A 23,378-nucleotide genomic window follows, 5' to 3' on the forward strand; every position below is an offset into this window, starting at 1 on the left:
GAAGCGACAGGCGCCGACGCCGCGCCGTCAACCACCTGCCGCCTCGTGCTCGCCGCCACGTCGGGGGGCGGGGCAATCGGCGGAGGGGGCGGGGCAATCGGCGGAGGGGGCGGGGCTCCCGTTCCCATCGCGACCCGGTGTGTTGTTCTCCTGGCGGGCAGCTCTTCCCGGCCGTCGCCCGCTCAGCCCCGGCCGGCCGGTTGCCCCTCTGGGCGCCATGAGCTGGTTGGGGCCGCAGCGAGACCTGCAGGAGGCTGCTGCCTTAGAGCGGCGGCGGCAGAGGGAGCTGCAGCGGCAGAGCCGCATCTTCAACGCGCGAGTCCGGACCATAGGGGTGAGGGCGAAGCAGGGAGGGGTGATGTGATGCCGCCTCCCCCCCCCCCCCCCGCCCTCCGCTCCGATGTGTTCTGAGGAGACCGGTCTAAAGCGAGGGTGAACCCTAGGGGAGGCCAGAGGAGGGGGCGGCCATGCCGGCGAGGGAGGGCGGGAAGCGGCTGCCTCAATGGCTGCCGGCGGCGCGCGCCCCCTCAGCGCCTGCCAGCACGGGCGGTTCCAGGTTGGGGAGGGAAACGGGGAGAAAACGCCCCGTCGCGTGTTTTAGAGGGCTGAGGCTCTTTTAAAAAGTTGCTGAGGAAAGCGAGTTGATGCTCTGAGGGCACCGTCAACGGTTATTTTGGTTGCGGTCGCTGGAGGTGCGTGTGGGGTGTGAGAGAGTCTGAGGAGGACTGGTGTCTCACTGCTGAGGCATTCAAGGGCAAGATTTCATGTTTCCTTCACAGAAAGATCAAGCCCTGTGTTTCAGCATCTGTGTAGGAGTTAACTTGATGTAGGATGCTTTACTGAGGGGTAAGCCGGAAACTTGCCAACTCAGCTCAGGCAAAGTGGCATAAACAAATAAGTGTTTTTACCTTGCTGCTCTGCTGGTACTTCCCTCATCTGCTTGATTCTTGCTAGAAGCTAGAATCGGTGCTGTGAGAGATTTATTGCTGAAGGGGATCCTGCAATTAGTCCCTATTTTGCGTTAGGCAAAATAAGATCAATCGGGCCACGTTTAGGTATATGGAATTAATTGAAATTGATATGTCTGATTTTTCTTGGAGTGGGTGTCAGAATGTGAATGCCCTTCAGTCTCTGAGGATCTGTGGGGATGATAGCTTCATTCTGGTGGGTTTTCTCTAGAGTCATCTATGCAGTTTGCACCCTAAATGCCAAGAAATTATGCTGTATTTGACACTTATTTACATTTTGGATGCAACGGTTCATTTAATCTTCCTGTAATGTGTCCAAAGGCCCACGTTAAGATTATGTGTGTGTGCATGGAGGGAGGAGTGCTATGAGGTCAAGGAAGTTTAAATTTTGCTTGTAAAGTATTTTGAGTGCTCCGTGCTGATACATATATCATGTGTAAGTGCTGTAGCATTAACTTACATAGAACCAAATTTAGAATTGGTGAAAAGAAGTCCAATCTGTTGACTTCATTGGACTGGTAGAATTGCAACAGATGTCAATTTGGTCCATCTTGTCTTGGGCATAGAAACTTGCCTCGAGTCAGTGGAAGGATATCTTCACCTTGTCTCTGACAGCGCCTTGGATTTATTCTTGTCACTCTTATGCAAGAGTCATCCTAGCTGCAGAGCAAAGTAGCAGTTCCCACTTAACAAACAGGACAGGTTGTCCACCTGATACAGCATCCTGACACATATGGTATCCAACAATATACTTAAGTGGAAGGAGCTAATAACCTTTTTTTAACAGATGTGGGATGGGTATAGTAAGATAGTCCAAATTTCTTCATCAGGAAACACATAATTTCTCTGGAAGATGGCTTTTCTAGGGCCTTAAAAATGAAATGTAAATCATAAATTCTCAGCTAATGAAATAGCTGAGAATGAAATAGCATCTCTTGGTGTACTTTATTGAGCAATACTGAAGTACACCATCTGAAGGTCTTTCCCAAATACTTTTGCAGAACTAACTTATCAGACCGGTTTTGATAGATCCATTTACATGAGACAGACATCTAAAATGAAGGAGAGCCCATTGGAATAATTCTGTAAATATTTTGATTAATATTATTCAAAGTACCTTGCTCATTGGCTGAACAATGACTGCTGACAGAAGGGGCTGTTCATGTGCTTTGAAGTTAGGCCAAGTCCAAAGCATGAAAAGTCCACAAATCTATACAGAGATATACTGTATCAGTATTTCTGATGTGGTTTTACATTCTTTGCTTTCGCTGTCTCTCACCAGTTTAGCTGAGCGGCTGTCTCTGACACGATTAAAAAATCAAGGCAGTATTTGACTTAGATACCACAAATCTTTCAGCAAGGATTGAGTAGTTTAAAAACATGGAGATAATATACTGACTGGAAAGCAGAATGGGAACCAAGATTTTAAATTTTTTTCTTGATTATTACTAGTTTTACTATTACTTTGACTTCTGTATCTGTTTCCTCATCTGAGTAATGCAAAACTAAGGTACCGCTCTTCACGTAGAGATTTAAGAATTTATCCTCAGTAAATCACTCATTTCCCAAAAAAGTTCAGATGAGTAGTTGAAACGAAAAATTATTTTCCATTTATATATGAACTATTATACATAAATACAAGTAGATCAGAAATTAGCTGCTTCAAACTGTTCATAGTGAGGGATTTGTTATTTTAACACTTAAACCTGTAGCTTTATGTGACTAGGAATGGTTGTTTCAGGGATGTATTCTTGTGAAATGAAAGCTGTTCAAATGGGAGAGAGCTGATAGCATAACTGAATTTGCACATGCAAGTTGACGCATTGACTTACCTGTATTATTGCCAGAAACTACTAATGAAGTCATATTGAATTTGTCTTAACAGTGTTTCCTATAGTTATATTGAAAGCTTGGTGTCCCAAATGAGACCTCTAAATGAGTTGATATTTAATGCCCATGACACCATTGTTTTTGGACAGTGATACCCTGTAGAATTCTTTAGGATTTCACTCTTGCTTACAGATTTACCTCTTTGCCTGATTGGTATAACCAGTAGTCCTTCATAACATTAACAATGTGTATTGTCAGCCATGATCTGTTCAGGTCTTTCTGTCTTGATCTGAATAGTTTTTAGGCGAAGACTATCAAAATACTTGACTAGATTCTTGAAGAATTGTCATTGTTGTTTGACAAATCTTTTAAAGACATTAAGTGACTTGACCAGTAAAAAAAAAAAAAAAAAAGAGGAAAAAAAGAGGGGGGGGGGGGGGGAAACCAGGTGTCTGCCTATTAATTTGCCACCTTCTGTCAACGAATATGGGACCTGATTCTTTTGCCTACAATGTAGGTGGCTCCTACCATTTGATGATGTGCCTTAGGGTATTATGCTTTGCTCGGGCACCACTATCCAGGGATGTGAATATTCTGTACCGTATCTGACAGCTCATTGTAGATGTCTGCATGTATCTCAAATGGCACCCAATATTGCATTTTGGCAACTACATGAATCCCACTCTATCAGATAAGACTAGAAAACTTATTTCCATTCACATTATTGCTTCAATGTACTTTTAATGAATCATCTCTATTTTTTTCAAATCTGAACTATTACAACTTCCTGTCATCTTGACTGTCAGAATACTTACCTGCTTTATAAATGAAAGCAGAATAACAAGAAAAGGTAAAAATGCTGGCTATAATGGAGAAAACATATTCTGTGTAACACAGCTTAAAACGTTTATATTTCTAGCTCTACATATCATGTAAATGTGGTGTTTTGTTCTGATTTGGTGCAAGAATATACCCAACATTATTAAAACAAAGCAAACAAACAAGAAAATTGCTGTTTCTGGATTTGCTTTTTATGTTACCCACGTTAAATAGTGATGTGTATACTCTGTTGGTAGTGGTTTTATATCTATCTCATGCAACTGTGAATCAATGTAACTTAACAATGCCTGGTTTTAATTGTTCAGACATAGTGTCTCTTAAAGAGCTGCTTTTTTTCATTTGAATAGGTTGATAAAGATGCATTGGATACCCAGGTCAAGGATAGGAAAATTCAAGAAGCAGCTGAAAAAGCACGAAATGAAGAACTTGGTATATTCATAGATACTGTGATATTTCTGTGAAGAGTTAAATGAAATTTACCATCTGTTTCCTCCTTTCTTTTTCCCTTCATGTGTTTCAAACTGCCGTTTTTGTTTCCAAATGGAGCCTACCTCCTTGAATCTTGCTATATAGCTCTATCTATATAAATCTATCAATCAACATAAGTATATATAAGCACAATTGTAGGCTTTTCTCTAAATTCAGACATACAAACTAACTGAATACTATAATGTGTAATCCTATTTATGTTCATACATTTGCATTGGTACAGTATGTGTTTTCTTCAGTATCTTAAGATTTATATTGACTTGATTAAACTAATATGCATTTCCTAATAGGCTGGAATTTTCAGTATTTTCTTTTAATAAATGTTGACAAATAGCATTGGTTGGAGACCTGAAGATACAAGAGCATTTTAAAAAAACTTAATTACTTAATATTGTTCTTTTCAGAATAGTGGTGGCAATTTTTTTTGATTGTTTTCTTGTAGAGTAAGCCCGTGTTCTGTCTGGCCATTCTTGAATAGAATATACAGATTCTACCAGAATCCTCTACAGATTATTATTGCTAGAAGCATGAGTCATGTGCAGCAGGGTTGTAACTTGGTGCCATTGCTGAGTCAGAACACGTAGGCACACAAATATTTCATCCGTGTCCTCCGACCTCAAAACCCTTTGTGGCCCTCTGTGTTTGAAATGCTCTCCTGTAGTATCATGTGAAAAGGTTCCACAGGCTGAGCTCTCTGTGGGTTTCAAGAAGAGGTAGAATGAGCCGCCAACTTCCACGCTGTGCTTCTACGGCTGCTTGTGATTTTCCTGGCAGAATACCTGTCAGACTTTGACTCCTAGGAAACTGCCAGAACCTATGTGTAGCCTGGCAACAGAGGAAATGATCTGTCCTTGTGAATTATATTTAAATGGCTAAAATGGCTAGGTTTGGGTGGGGTTTTTTTGTTGTTTGTTTTTCTTTACAACTAAATCAATTATAGCATTTTGATTAAATGAACAAGAGATATTAAGCTTTTCAAAAACTGTTAGTGCCAGCCAATTATTTTAGTGCTATGGTTAGAAAAATCATTGGAACTATGAAACAACTATCTATATTCCTTTCATTGGGAGCCCAATTTTTGTTTGTTTCTTAATAAGCAACTCAATGTATTTCAGTTGTAACTGTAAACTAAGAGTAAATGGGAAGAATTAGTATACAGTGCATTTCATGCATTACTGCATGTTTTAATCAAATGAAACCCCGTAGTTCTAGAAGTATTTATCATTGTCTTTGTTTCACATGCATATATTTCATTGTAACATTAATAAGAGAATTGATACCTAAAAACCTGAAAGTGTTTTATAAGTAAATATTACTAACATGAGAGTGTTTGCTGGGCTAGTACTCACAGGTCAAATAGTCTTTCCTAAGGTGTAAGCATTTGAAGACTTATATTCTATTTATTCTTCTTCAAAACTCTACTTTCCATCTTACATGTGCACTTCCATGACACGTGCACTTCTAAGAGTTGTATTTTCACTGTGTTCATTTTTCTCTAGCTAATGAAATGAAGCAAAATGACAAGATCATGTGTATGTTAGAAGAACGACAGAAAAATGATATCAGAAATGTAAATAAGGCTATCAGTGATTTTCAGAAGAATTTTCAGAAGCCAGAAACAAGGCGTGAATTTGACCTGTCTGATCCGCAAGCCCTAAAGAAGGATAGACCTGCTCGACTTTCAGACAATGATCCTCGATGTACTATATCTGGCTTGCAAAAGTTTATGGGTGAAGACTTAAACTATCATCAGAGGATGAAATTTCAAAAGGAGCAGTTAAGAGAGTGGTCTCTTCAGCAACAGAGAGACTGGAAGAATGCATTAGCTGATCAAAAATTTGCAGGTAACAAAAGAAGATAATAAGGTTTTAATCTGCTTTTTCTGAAATTCTGATGTATCTGACAAAAATATGGTATAGCCAGTTTGACATAGCAGTATTTTAATATATTCAATATTTAACTTTTAGAAATACTGCAGCAGTTTTTAATTTACAAGCTCTAATGTATTCAATATCTCACTTAAGAAATCTATGTTTAATAACATATGATGAGTATAATATTACCTAGGTTTCATTTCTGCTTTACGCCTCAAATGAAGTACCAGAGCATTCTGAAAAAACATCTGTTTTGCTTCCTACATGGTATGTTTACTTCATTAGACAAAATTGGACAATCCTTACTGTTCTAGAGCAGACAAAGTAATACTGATTCTTCTTTTCTAGCTTGTCATGAAACATTTTTTTCTGCAGTGCTTAGCATACTTTTTCATTTTAACTTTGTCTAACTGTTAAGACAAGATGGGTTTACATAATAAACTGATTTCATGAGTCACTTGAAATTCCAAAATGGAAAGCTTCGGTGGTAGGATTTGGATATAGTTATGTAATTTAGCTTACTGTATCTATAGCTCCTCTGTCTGTCCATCTCTCTCTCTCCCTCTCTCTCTCTGTCTTATAGTGGCTTACTCATGGCACATCACGTCCGTGAACATTGACTAAATTTCATTTTAATCTAATTTAGATGATCTTTATGACAAGAATAGGATTGAACTTGACCAAAAGACTATGGAGCAACAACGAAAAGAAGAAGAAAGCAGGCGTGCTGTTTGTGCAGCTACTAAAGATTTCAATAGAACCCAGGTAAATTAATATTGGGTTGGTTGGTTTGTTTTTAAAAGAAGTGGTGACACAAAAAGAATATAAGATGCGCAAAAGTACAATGAGTAATGATGGTTTCACAGAGGTTTCTTAGCAGCTAACTTCCAAGGTTGTTTCAGTAATTGGAAGACAGAATTTATTCACTTTGTCCTCTCCAGGGATCTAGCTATTATCTATCTAGTTACCCTCTCTGAAAATTCTCCCACCTGGTTCTCAGCTTGCTGACTAGAGATCAGCAACAACTCCCCAGTCTCTCAGGACCTTTAGTATGTAAACTGGGGTACAGCAAAAGCCTCCCATGCTTTCTTCTGGTTTTATAGCAGTCATCAGATAATCTTAGCTGTGTCCGCCTGCTTTTCTTGTTGCTTGTGTGGAAACATCACTACCAGTAGCCTTTTGTCTTTATTACTTACATTAATTCCCCATAATCGCTGTTTTTGGCACTTTGGCTGCTTCCTTGGTATTTGTGTACATGTCTCTTGGTTGTTTACCAAGTGTGCTTTGGAACCTATTGAAACGTGACATGAACCTTTCTCTATCTGTCTTAGTACCATTATCTGTCATGCTCCAGTTCTTTATCTTGCTGCACAGATTTTTTTTTTTGTTTCCCGTTCAGCTTATACATACAGCTCAAAGGGCTATTAGTTTGGTTAAACTATATTTAGTGTGACTTAGCTTTATATTTATTTAGTCACATCAAAATAAGCCACGTTAAATTTATCTACATCAAGTATGGTATCTTTGGTTTAAGTATATAAACGTGCAAGTCTTTGTGTCAGTGTTGCTTGAGACTTTCAGGGCGCATTTGGCATATAATTTTGTTTATAGATAGCCCAAGGTAATTGAAAAGGCTTATGCTGCTTGAAGTCATGGCTACTGAACAGTATTTTACATTAATAGCCACAAAAGTACCCTAAGTAGCTGGTGCACTTAGGGTAGCAGTAGTATTACAAATGATTGTTGTCATACCAATTGATTCCACATAAAAATTCTACTTGACTGGTATGCATATTAAATATATTAAAAAGTCTTGCTCTTTTTTTTTTCTAACATAAGGGCATGATAATGGAGGTTGGGGTCCTCTTAGTTCTTGTTGTCCCTTGCTATGTTGTATAGATTGAGTGACAGCTTGTAGCTCTTTTTCTTTCTGTGGTAGTTTACTTTTTTTTCATCCGTGATACTGTTTTCAGCTTTTCCTTTTATTTGCTGAATGGCTGAGAAAAGCTCTTCTTTTTCCCTGACTTGAAGTTGTTGATGAAATGATGTCCCCGGTACAGTTGCTGCTTTTCTTTATTAAACATGCAATCCAGAGATTTCAGGTTGACAGGCCTTTCAGTGATGTCTTTAAGAGAAAGTTACATTACAGAGGGATTTTTTTTATACACCTTTTCCCAAGAGAGGAAAAATAGGGCATTCAGCCTGAGAATGAACTTCACAAAAGAAATCTGACCTCAAATGTATTGAACGGGAGTCTCTAGCAGTTTCAGCATTCTGAGTAGCTGGTTTGAGGATCTTAACCTCTTGAGGGTGTGGTTTCACACTGCATTTTTGCTCTACACACATCTGCTCTACCTGTTGGTGGCTGCCAAAAGAGGAACTCCTTTTTCCTGTTCCCTAAGTTTCACTCATTTTTTTCGCTGTGTCTCTTGCAGTCGATCTAATGGTCATGAAGCTTCAGGATGTGTTGGATCATTTCTCAAATCTAAAAGAAAATGAACTCTGGTCTAGAATGAGTGACTGCCAGATCCAGCTGGGAGGAGTGAATGCACAGGTGGCAGTAAAGGAAGGGAGAAAGCAAACCCACCCTTTCTAAGGCATTTAGATAAAGTATAATATGGGAATGCATCTTCTGAGAGGAAGACATTTCCTAGAACTTGGCTTTGGCTCAATCATTGTCTTTGTGGCCATCTTCTGTAGTCCTTACAATTGCCAGTATCTTTAGGGGGGAAAAAAACCCCCAAACAACAAAAAAACCCCAACCACAAACCTGAACAAAAACCCGACAGAAAACCCAGCAAGTCATATACTCCAGGCAAAACATATTTTGGTCAGTCTGCTAGTCAATTAGTAAAGAATCCCAGCAGATGACTGTAAGTAGGGTATCTCACTCCTTCACAGCCTGCTTCATGACAAGATTTGATGTTGCTGCCCCCTGTGACAGTGGTTCAGCTTCCTCCACTTACCATAATACCATTGCCAATAACTTTATTGCTGACAAGCTTATCATTAATGGTTCTTTCTGTTCTTCTGGAATTAATTAGCAGGACAAAGAATTGATGATATGTTTGATACCATATTTCCCAGTGGTGAAGGATTCTGTACTGTAAACTTTCTAAGCGTGTGTAGTGTCTAGAAAATCAATTGTAGGGTTCAGTTATATGGAAGTTAGTTATTGGACCTGAAAATAGCTCATGGTCACAAGATTGTTCCAGGCGCCTTTAGAAGGCCTTGAACAGAATAAATAAGAAGATAGAAGAAGAAAGATCCCAATTAGGAAAACACAGGTGCACATTCCACGATAAAGGGAACTTGGCACAAACAACCTCAATTCAGGGGCTTATCTTGACCAATTGGACTAAGACAAGTCTTGTATGCTCTAATTAACACAACCAATTATGTCTTATGTTTGTGCGCGTGGACAGTACCGATGTAACCAATCACCGCTTATGATTGTGCGTGTGGACACCAAGTGCTTGCATGTAGTAGCCAATCAAAGTCTCTCAACAACTTAGAGAATTGTATAAAAATGATTAGCTAAGCTCAATAAACTGGCGACTTTAATCATCGCATTGGTGTTCCGTCGTCCGGGCCCCGCACGGATTAATCCCTAAACCCTACAATCAATGCTATCCTTCATCCCAGATTTTCTCTCACCTAAGTATGTGTTAACCAGGAACAACAATATTGCTTTTGTCCTTGGTATAAGAGAAGACTTCTACTCAAACTGTCAGTTATTCCTGCTGAAATCATTAATTCATAAGTAGTAGTCATTTTAAGTTGGGAAGCCAGGTAACAGAAATGAAGGCTACCTGGAGTCCTGACTAGAATATGTGTTTTTCACTTCTTTTGATGGGATTGTTGTTCCATAGCAGAATCTCACTGTTGCAGAAAGAGGTTTCTCACTAAGGATAATAACACTTGGGAATGCCCAATTTAGCATTACATTGATAGATATACTGATTATGTTCTTGAAATCAGAAAGAAAGAGTCATCTTGCTTTATATAGCACAGGACTTGAATCCTCTCCAAGACATTTTGTAGGTAATGCTAAGAACATGTGAGGATGTGATTACAGAGGATCTCTAATTTAATGAGCTCATATTTATAGACTTGTTAACAATCTTACAGACCTTATGTAGTTAGAATTTATTCCTGGGCATACCACATCATGGACATCTCATGGCATTATCCTGGTTCCTGATTCACTCTACACTTTGCCATTACTAACACATTCAGAGCTAGCAGGCACTTCAGAGAAATAGCTTTCCAGGCTTTGAGTAAATAATGTATTTGCATTAACTGCAGAGGCTTTTTTTTTCACCTGAAATGAAACGTTTGTGTGCCTAAATGTAGAAAAAGAATGGTAACTTTTAATCATTTTTCAAAGTGTGCTGCGCAAACATCTTTTATCAATTACTTCCTATTCTTGATATTCAATGTCTAGAATCATCAATATTTCAACATTTTACCACGTTTTCATGCATGAGGAAACATAGTGCACATACTGATTTTTGACAGGCCTTGCTAAGCAGAAGTTCCTAGCTTCAATGTGCTGGATGTGCAATTATCTGCTATGAGAGAAGTATCTGTAGAATACAAAGGAATTGTAATTACGGATTGTCCTGGGTTCAGCTGGGATAGAGTTAATTTTTACAGGAACCTGGGAGGTGGGGGCATAGCCGGGGCAGCTGACCTGAACTAGCCAAAGAGCTATTCCATACCATGTGACATCCTGCCCAGTATATAAATGGGGAGCGGGCCGGGGGGTGGTCTCTGTTTTTTTTGGTGGGGGAAGTGGCGGAGCGTCGGGTCCCGGGTGGTGAGCAGTTGCACTGTGCATCACTCTTTTTGTATACTTTTTTTCATTAGTGCCGTTGTTGTTGTTGTAATCTCTTTTGTGTTTGTCCCAGTAAACTGCCTTTATCTCAACCCTCGAGGTTCCAGTTTCTTTTCCTTTTCTCTCCTCCGTCTCCTCCCCATCCCACCGGAGGGGGGCGGAGGAGTGAGCGAGCGGCTGCGTGGTCCTTTGTTACCGGCCGGGCTGAAACCACGACAGTCCTTTTTGGCGCCCAACGTGGGGCAGAAGGGTTGAGATAACGACAGATCTGGCCAGAGCGTGTTGAAACAAATTTGCCAAACGCATTTCTTAGATATATAGATGTTAGTCACAATGTTGTTTCATTTGTTTACATGGTGGCGTTTTGTAAGCTCTTATATGCTCTATGTATTGCCTGTAGTTGCGTATCTCATCTCTGGGAGAGTGATTGGGATTATCATTTTGCTGTACTGGGCAATGTCGACTTATGAAATGATTACATCACTGGTCATGAGGTTAAGCTGGTATCTGTATGAGGCAGTGATATCATTTCCATACTTTGGGCGCCTTCTGTCGGATTTTATTGGTAATTACACCCAATCCATGGGGAAATTAGGGGGGGATACCTCCCCCCGTCCGTTCACCTCCCTCTTCTCCTTCCGACTAATTACAACAGCTTTTGAGAATTTTGAATATCCTTGGGATGCGCAAGCCAGTGTGCTGTTAGTGCTATGCCTCCTGAATATGTTTCAGGTCTTGTTTAGGGCTACAAAAACGCTCTTTAAGAGTACCACTCAGAGATCTCCCCCAAAGCTGGATACTCATGGGTGGCACGGCATGTGGGAGCATATGGGCAAGTATCTAGAGAACTTCTCACCGCCAGTGACTTGGAAGTTCACTCCCGAGCAACTACAGAACCCTTATGAAGTGACAGAATATTTGAAAGAAAAATGCTGTGGCTATTCCAAAGACATACAACTCGCTGCACTGTGCTGGGCTCTGGCCAATATCTACCAAACACTGCTTGATATTATGCAGCACCCTCGGGGGGAAAAGGGGGAAAAGATGGAAAACAGGACAACATGTACCGTGGCTACCCAAACCCTGACAACAGACACCGTGGCTGCCCCTACCCCAACAACAAGCACCGTGGCTGCCCCTACCACGACAACAGGTACCATGACTACCCCTACCCCGGTGACAGACACTGCAGCTGAACCAGAGAACCAGCCTGTGCCAGTATCAGTCGCCCCTGTACAGAAAAAGAAACACACAAAGAAATCAGTTCGCTTAGCGAGAGATGAAGATGAACCAGGGTCATCGCGAGAACAGGAGGTAGAGGCAGAACCTGAAATAATTACCCGATCTCTATCCATGAGTGAGTTGCGTGACATGTGAAAAGATTTTAGCCGCCACCCAGGTGAGCACATTGTTACCTGGCTGCTCCGATGCTGGGATAGCGGGGCTAGTAGTGTGGAATTAGAGGGTAAGGAAGCCAAGCAGCTGGGATCTCTGTCTAGGGAAGGGGGCATCGACAAGGCGATTGGGAGAAAAACACAAGTCCTCAGCCTCTGGAGGCGACTTTTGTTAGGTGTAAAGGAAAGATACCCCTTCAGGGATGAAGTTACATGTCACCAAGGCAAGTGGACCACCATGGAGAGAGGTATTCAGTACCTGAGAGAATTAGCCGTGCTGGAGGTGATTTACAATGATCCAGAAAATGCGCAGTCACCCACAGATCCAGATGAAGTCCAATGCACACAACCCATGTGGCGGAAGTTTCTACGAAGTGCACCACCAACCTATGCCAACTCATTGGCAGTAATGTCCTGGAGAGAAGGCTATGGACAAACGGTGGATGAATTGGCTGTCCAACTCCGGCAATACGAAGGGAGTCTCTCTTCCTCCCTACGGGCCTGTGTCTCAGCTGTGGAGGAGTTGTCCCGAGAGTTCCAGCAATTCAAAGTGGATCTGTCCTCCTCCTCACCTGTACAGGCCCGCATCGCAGTTATTGGGAGTAAGCGTTCCTCTGCCCAAGAGAGAGGAGAGAGAAAGTACACTCGACGGGCTAACCTGTGGTTTTACCTGCGTGACCATGGAGAGGACATGAGGAAGTGGGATGGAAAACCCACTTCAGTCTTGGATGCACGGGTACAGGAGTTGCGAGAAAAAGCAACCAGAAAAGAGAATTCTTGGAAAACTGCTGCTCCAGTTTCCCGTGAGCAGTCCCCCAGACGCAGTAGATGGGCTGATCTCATTTCTGATCCCCTTGAAGGGACTTCCGATTTACGTGTGCAGAAAGTGAGTCACGGATGTTCTAACCAGGATTAGAGGGGCCCTGCCTCCAGCCAGGTGGAGGAGAGGGACAACCGAGTCTACTGGACAGTGTGGATTCGATGGCCTGGCACATCAGACCCACAGGAATATAAGGCTCTAGTGGACACTGGTGCACAATGTACCCTAATGCCATCTAGTTATAAAGGGGCAGAACCCATCTGTATCTCTGGTGTGACAGGGGGATCCCAAGAGCTAACCGTATTGGAAGCTGAAATGAGTCTAACCGGGAATGAGTGGCATAAACACCCCATTGCGACTGGCCCAGAGGCCCCGTGCATCCTTGGTATAGATTATCTCAGGAGGGGGTATTTCAAGGACCCAAAAGGGTACCGTTGGGCCTTTGGTATAGCTGCATTGGAGACGGAGGAGATTGAACAGCTGTCTACCCTGCCGGGTCTCTCCCAAGACCCTTCGGTTGTGGGGTTGCTGAAGGTTGAAGAACAACAGGTGCCAATTGCTACCACGACGGTGCACCGGCGACAATATCGCACCAACCGAGACTCCCTGATCCCAATCCATAAGCTGATTTGCCAACTGGAGAGCCAAGGAGTGATCAGCAAGACTCACTCACCCTTTAATAGTCCCATATGGCCCGTGCAGAAATCCAATGGGGAATGGCGACTAACAGTAGATTATCGTGGGCTGAATGAAGTCACGCCACCGCTAAGCGCTGCTGTGCCAGATATGTTAGAGCTTCAATATGAACTGGAATCAAAGGCAGCTAAGTGGTATGCCACAATTGACATTGCTAATGCATTTTTCTCCATTCCCTTGGCAGCGGAGTGCAGGCCTCAGTTTGCTTTCACTTGGAGGGGCGTCCAGTACACCTGGAATCGACTGCCCCAGGGGTGGAAACACAGCCCCACCATTTGTCATGGACTGATCCAGGCTGCACTAGAAAAAGGTGAAGCTCCAGAGCACCTGCAATATATTGATGACATCATCGTATGGGGCAACACGGCAGAAGAAGTTTTTGAGAAAGGGAAGAAAATAATCCAAATCCTTTTGAAGGCTGGTTTTGCCATAAAAGAAAGTAAGGTCAAGGGACCTGCGCAGGAGATCCAGTTCTTAGGAGTAAAATGGCAAGATGGGCGTCGTCAGATCCCTGTGGACGTCATCAACAAAATAGCAGCTATGTCCTCACCGACTAATAAAAAGGAAACACAGGCTTTCTTAGGTGTTGTGGGTTTTTGGAGAATGCATATTCCAAATTACAGTCAAATTGTAAGCCCTCTCTACCAAGTTACTCGGAAGAAGAACGATTTTAAATGGGGGCCTGAGCAACGACAAGCCTTTGAACAGATTAAGCAGGAGATTGTTCACGCAGTAGCTCTTGGGCCAGTCCGGACAGGACAAGATATTAAAAATATGCTCTACACTGCAGCTGGGGAGAATGGCCCTACCTGGAGCCTTTGGCAGAAAGCACCTGAGGAGACCCGTGGCCGACCTCTGGGGTTTTGGAGTCGGGGATATCGAGGATCCGAGGCTCGCTATACTCCAACTGAAAAAGAGATCTTGGCAGCATATGAAGGAGTTCGAGCCGCCTCAGAAGTGGTTGGTACTGAAACACAGCTCTTCTTAGCACCTCGACTGCCAGTGCTGGGCTGGATGTTCAAAGGGAAAGTTTCCTCTACGCATCACGCGACTGACACCACGTGGAGTAAGTGGATCGCACTGATCACACAGCGAGCTCGCATAGGAAACCCCGGTCGCCCAGGAATGTTAGAAGTGATTACGGACTGGCCAGAAGGCAAAGATTTTGGAATGTCGCCAGAGAAAGAGGTGACACGGGCCGAAGAAGCCCCGCTGTATAATAAACTGCCAGAAAATGAGAGGCAATATGCCCTGTTCACTGATGGGTCCTGTCGCATTGTGGGAAAACATCGAAGGTGGAAGGCTGCTGTATGGAGTCCTACACGACTAGTCGCAGAAACTGCTGAAGGAGAAGGTGAATCGAGTCAGTTTGCAGAGGTGAAAGCCATCCAGCTAGCGTTAGACATTGCTGAAAGAGAAAAGTGGCCAGTGCTCTATCTCTATACTGACTCGTGGATGGTGGCAAATGCCCTATGGGGGTGGCTACAGCAATGGAAGAAGGGCAACTGGCAGCGCAGAGGTAAACCCATCTGGGCTGCCGCACTGTGGCAAGATATTGCTGTTCGGATAGAGAAGCTAGTGGTAAAAGTACGTCACGTAGATGCTCATGTACCCAAGAGTCGAGCCACTGAAGAACATCAAAACAACCACCAGGCAGATCAGGCCGCCAAGATTGAAGTGTCTCAGGTGGACCTGGACTGGCAACGTAGAGGTGAGCTATTTATGGCTCAGTGGGCCCACGATACCTCAGGCCATCAGGGAAGAGATGCAACATATAGATGGGCTCGAGATCGAGGGGTGGACTTGACCATGGACACTATCTCACAGGTCATCCATAAATGTGAAACATGTGCTGCAATTAAGCAAGCCAAGCGGCAAAAACCCCTGTCGCATGGAGGACGATGGCTGAAATATAAACAGTGGGAGGCCTGGCAGATTGACTATATCACACTCCCACGAACACGCCAAGGCAAGTGCCATGTGCTTACAATGGTGGAAGCAACCACTGGGTGGCTGGAAACATACCCTGTGTCCCATGCCACTGCCCAGAACACTATCCTGGGCCTTGAAGAGAAAATTTTATGGCAACACGGCACCCCAGAAAGAATCGAGTCGGACAACGGGACTCACTTCCGAAACAACCTCGTAGACACCTGGGCCAAAGAACATGGCATTGAGTGGGTGTATCACATCCCTTATCACGCACCAGCCTCCGGAAAAATTGAACGGTACAATGGACTGCTGAAAACTACATTGAGAGCGATGGGGGGTGGAACTTTCAAGCATTGGGATACACATTTAACAAAAGCCACCTGGTTAGTTAATACTAGAGGATCCACCAATCGGGCTGGCCCCGCCCAACCAAGAGATCCACATACTGTAGAAGGGGATAAAGTCCCTGTAGTGCGCATGAGGAGTATGTTAGGAAAGACAGTCTGGGTTAGTCCTCCCTCAAGCAGAAGCAAACCCATTCAAGGGGTTGTTTTTGCTCAAGGACCTGGGTACACCTGGTGGGTGATGCAGAAGGATGGGGAGGTTCGATGTGTACCTCAGGGAGATTTGATTTTGGGAGAGAATAGCCAGTGAATTGGGCTGTATGATATTTAACTGCTAAATAACCTGCCAATGCATGTCATTGTATCTATAGTGTCTATATGCCATATCAAGGGTATTATTGTGAGAATTATCCAAATGACTACAGGATGGACTTTTGAAACTGAGCCAAGTACAACAGCGATAGAACTTGAACTGGCACCCACCAATTTCCTCAAGATCAACATCTTCGACCTGCAGACCAGGGGCATGAGTTGCACCAAATGTACTAGCCACAAGTTCCAGAGGCAGCGTACAACAACCCAACATCTCACACCATCTCTCTCTTATCCTGAAGAACTGTTACAACAGATAGAGCCCCAAAATTGATGGACACATTAGAGGGATAGCCCATAGGCTAAAGGAACACCGTGTGTGTGTGTGCGAGGTCAGGGGGTGGAGTCCATATACTTATATATAAGACAAGGAAAGTTGTAGTGGTTGATTGGAAAAAAATAAAAAAAAGTAAGATCTGGGCATGATGTAGATGGTATAGAATAAGGGGTGGATAATGTCCTGGGTTCAGCTGGGATAGAGTTAATTTTTACAGGAACCTGGGAGGTGGGGGCATAGCCGGGGCAGCTGACCTGAACTAGCCAAAGAGCTATTCCATACCATGTGACATCCTGCCCAGTATATAAATGGGGAGCGGGCCGGGGGGGTGGTCTCTGTTTTTTTTGGTGGGGGAAGTGGCGGAGCGTCGGGTCCCGGGTGGTGAGCAGTTGCACTGTGCATCACTCTTTTTGTATACTTTTTTTCATTAGTGCCGTTGTTGTTGTTGTAATCTCTTTTGTGTTTGTCCCAGTAAACTGCCTTTATCTCAACCCTCGAGGTTCCAGTTTCTTTTCCTTTTCTCTCCTCCGTCTCCTCCCCATCCCACCGGAGGGGGGCGGAGGAGTGAGCGAGCGGCTGCGTGGTCCTTTGTTACCGGCCGGGCTGAAACCACGACACAGATTAATAACTTCTTTCACAAGTTCCGAAGACCCTGGATAGGTCACTCTTGTAATCTGTGAGCTTTGTGACTTCATGATAAGGACTTCAGAAGGTGTGCATTCCTTTATTCCTGTATTGGCAGCAGTTAGTTCCTCACACACTCAAAACTTGGTGTTATTCTAAGCATGTGAAGTCCTGGCCTCATAATGCTTCTATGTGTGTTTCTTCTTTTGCTTATGACTTGAATGAAGAGCGAAAGGAACCTTTTAGTAGTAGGGAAGAGAAATAACATTGGATCACAAATCAAAATAAAGGAGCATGTATTTGTGCATCTGTTTTCTTTTCCATGCTACTCCAATGAATTATGTTTTATTAGGGATTTGACTTGATAGGTTAAATCTGATGCATTTTCCAAGTTTAAAATCTTTCTTCTGCAGTGTCATTAATCATTGCATAGTAGTGCTACGTGCATGCCTATGCATAGAGCTGGGAGTTTCCTCCAGTAAGATTCCCAGGCAGCTTGGAAATTTTAGGCTCTCCCTCTTACTAGGAAGGTTAGGGTTACAAGGTCTAAGTGCCTTTTTTGGATCTGTTGCTAGATCACAGTAGAATGACATTAATAGGGTGATCTAAATAAAAATTATGCATTTTAAGCTTCAATAATTCTGTCATAGGCCAGTAAGTATGTGAGTTCCATCCAAAATGACTTTCTGTTAAAGGTGATTTACTCTAGAGCATTTTCAGAACTAAAAATAATTGCTCAATTCATAGTATTAATAAGCTAAAAGTCCATACAAAGATATTCTGGTTCAGTGTTCCAAAAATATCAGATGATTGAAAATCTTTAGGTTTTATGTTTTCTTGGAAAGTGCAATGTCATAGTTCCTTTCAAGTTGTTATTGACTCTTCCAAAGGAAAAACCCCAAACTTCAGGGAACACATTATGGATTAAAAAAATTGCTTTAAACTGCTGGTAAAAATTGTACTCACTGACTTAAGTGAGATGAAAAAGTGGCCTTTAGTTTCCAACATACTATTCCATGTTCTGATGGCAGAACTGGTAATTACTAGACCTGAAGTTGATGTCTTGCCACTTGAAATTTGATTTGCTTGAGTTTTTCCATTTGTCTAAAAGTAGACACTTCTTTTCTTGCTCTAGAGTAGAATGGATGTTCCTATTAGATGGGTAGTGTTTTTAAATATGAGGTTTTCTGCACCATCTAAGTTGAATTGTGGCTTAGCTAGTTAATAATTCTAAAAACCCCTAATTTATCTTTTATTAGTTTGTTTGCACATCACATAATTTTGTTATTTTAATGAAAACCACGAGGCTGTTTTCAGCCATGGAATTTATTAATCTAGTATAGTATTATTTGTTTCTTCTTCTGTCTGATCCCTAACAGGTTGTTGTCCATGTTTGCTTGGAGCAAATAGAGGTCGCTTTTTTACATTCTCCAGGCCTTACGCTTGGGAGCACTGCTGTCATCCAAACCCTAAGTCCATAAATACAAATGTAGAGAGAAACCCAGATTACCAGTCTTCTCCGGTGGCATGAATCACTATGCTTAGTGTGTTAGGATTCTTCTCCATAAAGTTTGCAAAGGAACAAGTTCCCACGCATGTGTCTAGACAGTCTTGTCATTCTCAGTTGTTTGTATCTTATAGTTGCTCTGCCTACTAATTTTCACTTCACTTTATATGCCACAGAAGACTGTTTTACCATGTGACTTTCTTGATGCATAACCTTTCATTTTTCATTTGTCCTCATCTACTTTCTAAATGTGTATGTGCCAACCAGTGAGCTACTTACTGGCAAGAAAAGTACAGAGCTGTTCTAGTTAACTTGTAAGGTGAATATTCTCAAGCCACTGATTTTTGAACAAAGCATGAGACAATCCTGGGCAAACTGGAGAGATGGGTATCCACTGGTCTGTTGCAGTCAAGATACATGGATAAAGCTACATATGTGAGAGACAGGTCTGGCAACCTGTGCTCTTTGTGCCCTAGCAAGGAGCTTGATTACTTATCCTCTGTCCAGGTGGAAGCTGGCACTGTGCATTGTTCCAGATGGTTTAGTTTATGCATTACAGAAGAATAAGACAGGATTAGAAATGGATGATGCATAGCAGTATCATTCTACTTTGAATTAGTTTACTTAGTGTAATTCTTCTTTAGAAGATAATTACTTTGAAGTAAAATCATCATATTTGCTTTCTGGAGTTTTGTAAGGGGAAAATTTCCTCTGAACAGGAGACTATGACCTTAGAGTAGACATTAGGAACAGTGATTTCCATAGGAAATGCATATTATGATTTCTAATACTACAGATACATTCACATAAGGTGATTCAAGTTTGCATTTTGTATCAGCAAAGGGAACAGAGTCAAGGCTGCATCTTCAGGCTTAACATAGGCATCTCCTGTCTGTTTGTTTAACAGTTTTGAGTGCTTAACCATGCTCTCCACATAGATTTTAATCTGTAAAGTGTATCAAGACTAGTGATTCACGATTGTACATTTTTATTGTAAATTTTTTCCATATTGTGTCTGGCCTCCAAATATCAACTGGTGTTTGCTTGTGGATAAATGTGAAATTATTTTTTATTTAATTCTTGCTTTTTTATTAAAAAAAATATAAATCCCACAATTACTTTCTGTATGTGATCTGACAACATTGAAGAAATGTATACTATTAGATTTTCAATCTTAGCCGATAGGACCATGATCATAGTATTCATATATGATGCTGTTGACAGCTGTATGCAAGTTGGAAGGAAATCTGTTGTGATGTGCTAACTTTGTTGCATCCCTTAGTTAATATTTTCTCTTGAAAAAACTATCAGTTCTCTTCTTTCACTGAATTTAGGCTGCTGAACTAGCTGAGAGAAAGAAGTTGGAAAAGCTTCAAAAAACGAAAGAGGACATGGATGAAATTTCCAGCCTCCTTCAAGGAGACTTACTTTCAGAAAATCCTGAACAAGCAGTCAGTTCCTTTGGTAGACATCGTGTGATCACAGATCGATGGAAGGGAATGAATCGGGATCAGCTGATGGCAATCCGTTACTCTCAACAGCAACAAGTTCTGGAGAAGCTGGTATTTAAGCTTACGTGCATATTCTGTATTCCTGGTTGTAATAATATTATAGACAGTGTTTGCAGAAGAAAATATTATTGTTTGCCCTGCACATTGCATTATAACACTGTGTTTTCCATTGATCTGAATTTTACCCAAACTTTAATAAAACAAACTGAACAGTGTCTCTGAAGCAGCTGGGAAATGTCATGGAGCAGCAGGAATGGGCTGGAGCCCTGGAGTTGGGCTAGGAGGAAGGTTGCTGTGGACCCCAGGGCTAAGGGCCCTGGGGGATCCTGGAGCATGGTCCATGGTGTCCTAGCTGAGGAGCAAGGTCCTGCACAGCCCAAGACCATGGTGCAGTTTAGGACTGGAGATGGCATGAACTGTCTGCAGGGGATGAGCAGGAGTGGGCTGCTCCATATGGGAAGAAGAGCCAGGAGCTAAGGGTGAGAGCAGTGCAGGCCGGAGCAGTGCTCTCATGCTCAAGGGTACTCAAGCAAGACAAATACAGCAGGTCCAGTGACCCTGCTCATGCATGTTTCATAGTGTTAAAAGTTCATGAATCCAACGGAATTTCCTTTCTACCATCCCACACAGCTATGAGCCATGCTCTGGGGTAGAATTTCATAAAAACCCTAAATATTGCTAGTAATTGCTGCTCGAAAGATGTATGGAAGCAGGCAGTCAAAACGAAGAAATCTACCCTTCCTAGGCAGTCAGGAGTGTACAGGCCTAGGTATTGTGAAGTAGGAAGCTACTTACTTCATTCAGTGCAGAGGCTGGATTCATAACAGCTAGTGAATAGCTGTTCAGTTTTATTTTTTAATCCCTGCAATACCATGTGCTACACTATGTGTTATCTACTGCTGTTTTTAAAGCTGAAGATAGAATTGTCATCTTCCTGGGTCTCCTGTGACCCTAAAATGAACGCATTCAAGTAGTTAAGCTGGCAGAAAATGAGCCCCACCAAGAAAAGTGAGGTTTATTGCAGGCCTGGTTTCTTGAATCAGTTCAATGTGATGTTAGACAAGAAGTGAGGAACTGATAGTATAACAGGGGCAGAGGAAAAAATAGTTTGGGTCTAACACATCTGGTGTTGGTGGCTCAGTTACCGCACTGAGTTAGCCATATTATAAGCCATACTGATGTATACTAACTTCTGACCTCAAGAAGTTACAACTTTGCTAACAGGAACTTAAAAAAAAAAAGTCTGTCTTGCTGCTCTAGGTTTTTAGAAAGCTAGTATCTCAGAGAGAAATAGTAATCTTCTGATTAACTTACTTCTGCCAAGCAGCAGATCCTAATTTTCTTACCTTATGGAGAGCTAGGAGTCTGTCTTGCTCCCTGGAAAAGGACAGCTTTCTCATCTGCAGTATCTTACTTCTGCCTAGCGTGTGGGCTCCTGCCTAGTTTGGAAGTGCTTACTTTTTCTCTCGATTTCATATGCTACCCCTAGTGTTCAGTAAAGGCAAGCAAGTTTGTTTGGATGAATTTACCAATGAGATTTTATATAGACTGTTTCATCTTTGAACAAAGAGAAAATGAAGCATTTTTTTGACTCCTGTAGAGACTAAAAGAGGAAGAACGCCAAAGAGATGCTGAATGGGACAGACAAAGTATACAGGCTGCAAGAGCTCACTTGATTTTAGAACGGCATCAACAACGACAGAATCGGGAACGCCGCCAAGCTTTAGATAACGTAAATGCAGAGTTATCTCAGGAGCAGAAATCAAAGTAAGTACCAAAAGAGTTTTCTTGTTTTCAAATGAAACTCTTTGCCATTAACACAAGGGCTTGGCTTTCAAAGAGCGTGTTTACTTGTATTGTTTGTTGCTTTTTAAACATACTTGTCATAAGTTTATACTTTTAAAAAAATCAACAATTCAGCTCAAGTGTGTTTTTCAGTACTATTTAAGCAATCTTCAAAGAGTAGGTTATGATTGTTACTGACTTACATGTATGAATTAGTAGCTGGAATTCTTAAAAGTGTTCCACTGACAACAGATTGTCTGTTGACAATAGCAAAATAGAGAATAAATACAATTAACTATGCAGAAAATTATAACAGGTGTAAAGCAGTATGTGTTTCTTTTTTACCTTAGTTTTTTGAAACAGAAAAGGATGGGTGTAAGTAGGGCTACCGGTTTCTGATAGCTCAGGGTTAAACTAATGACACAAATGGAGCTCCTTCATTATGTATGACAAAACTAGATGATTCTTCAGCTAACCGCTGGACACGTCTTGGTGGACACATCTTACATCTGCTCTAATGGGAAAGGAGGAAGATAATATGTGAAGGAAAAAAAAAAATCAAACCAAGTGATTTGGTGTTCTAGTCTTCCAGGTTTGATTTTTTTTTTCTTCTTCTTTTTATTTTTTTCATCATGCATACATACATACGTTTTGGAAAAGAATTTCCAGTACCCAATGCTTTTTCTATTATGAAAGTAAAAATTTGGTATTGTGTTACCTTAGTTTTTCACTGTGAGACTTTTTTGAAGGTTATTTTAGGATGAAAAAAAAAAGGTTGCTATATTGAGATGTGGCATACATTTTGGACACATAACATCTAGTTATATTAAATTCCATTTCTAATAATTCTGAATTTTTTTAGTATTTATAATATAGAAGTAGCCTGAGAAACCTAAAGAAGATGTAATGCATAAGCACTCATAATGAGAAAACATCTACTAACTGCATTTTTTTATTCCTTGTTAGGAACATTTATCTTAAAGAAGAAGCATATTCAAATTTTCCAACAGGCCAGTATTATGCACAGTTTAATACAACCAGCCGATGACATTCTGGACAAATCAACCTGAAATATACAGAAGTATAGAGAGATATTAAAATTTTTTATTGAGTAATCCCATGTTTTTATCTGTTCCCTACTCTGTTCAACCAGTGCATTCAATCTAAAGGACAGCCTGCTAGGCCACATCTGTTCTAAGAAGAGGAAAACTGTAATAATTTTTAAACTTGATTGTTTTTCTAAAAAGTACTAGTAGATTCAGTAGTAGGTTGTTA

The 23,378-nt window shown here is 41.6% G+C and overlaps 1 protein-coding gene across 1 annotated transcript; it reads left to right on the forward strand.

Annotated features, from left to right (window-relative positions):
* The first annotated feature begins 217 nt into the window (after positions 1 to 217).
* Positions 218 to 23,151, forward strand: RIBC2 (RIB43A domain with coiled-coils 2). The gene is made up of 7 exons (XM_049821502.1): positions 218 to 334; positions 3,986 to 4,067; positions 5,627 to 5,971; positions 6,648 to 6,766; positions 20,142 to 20,369; positions 21,919 to 22,085; positions 23,070 to 23,151. Exons 1-7 carry the CDS (start codon positions 218 to 220, stop codon positions 23,149 to 23,151), a joined length of 1,140 nt encoding a protein of 379 aa, XP_049677459.1.
* Positions 23,152 to 23,378: the final 227 nt, after the last annotated feature.

This window comes from Accipiter gentilis, chromosome 18 (assembly GCF_929443795.1).
Source record: "Accipiter gentilis chromosome 18, bAccGen1.1, whole genome shotgun sequence".
Classification (NCBI taxonomy): domain Eukaryota; kingdom Metazoa; phylum Chordata; class Aves; order Accipitriformes; family Accipitridae; genus Astur; species Astur gentilis.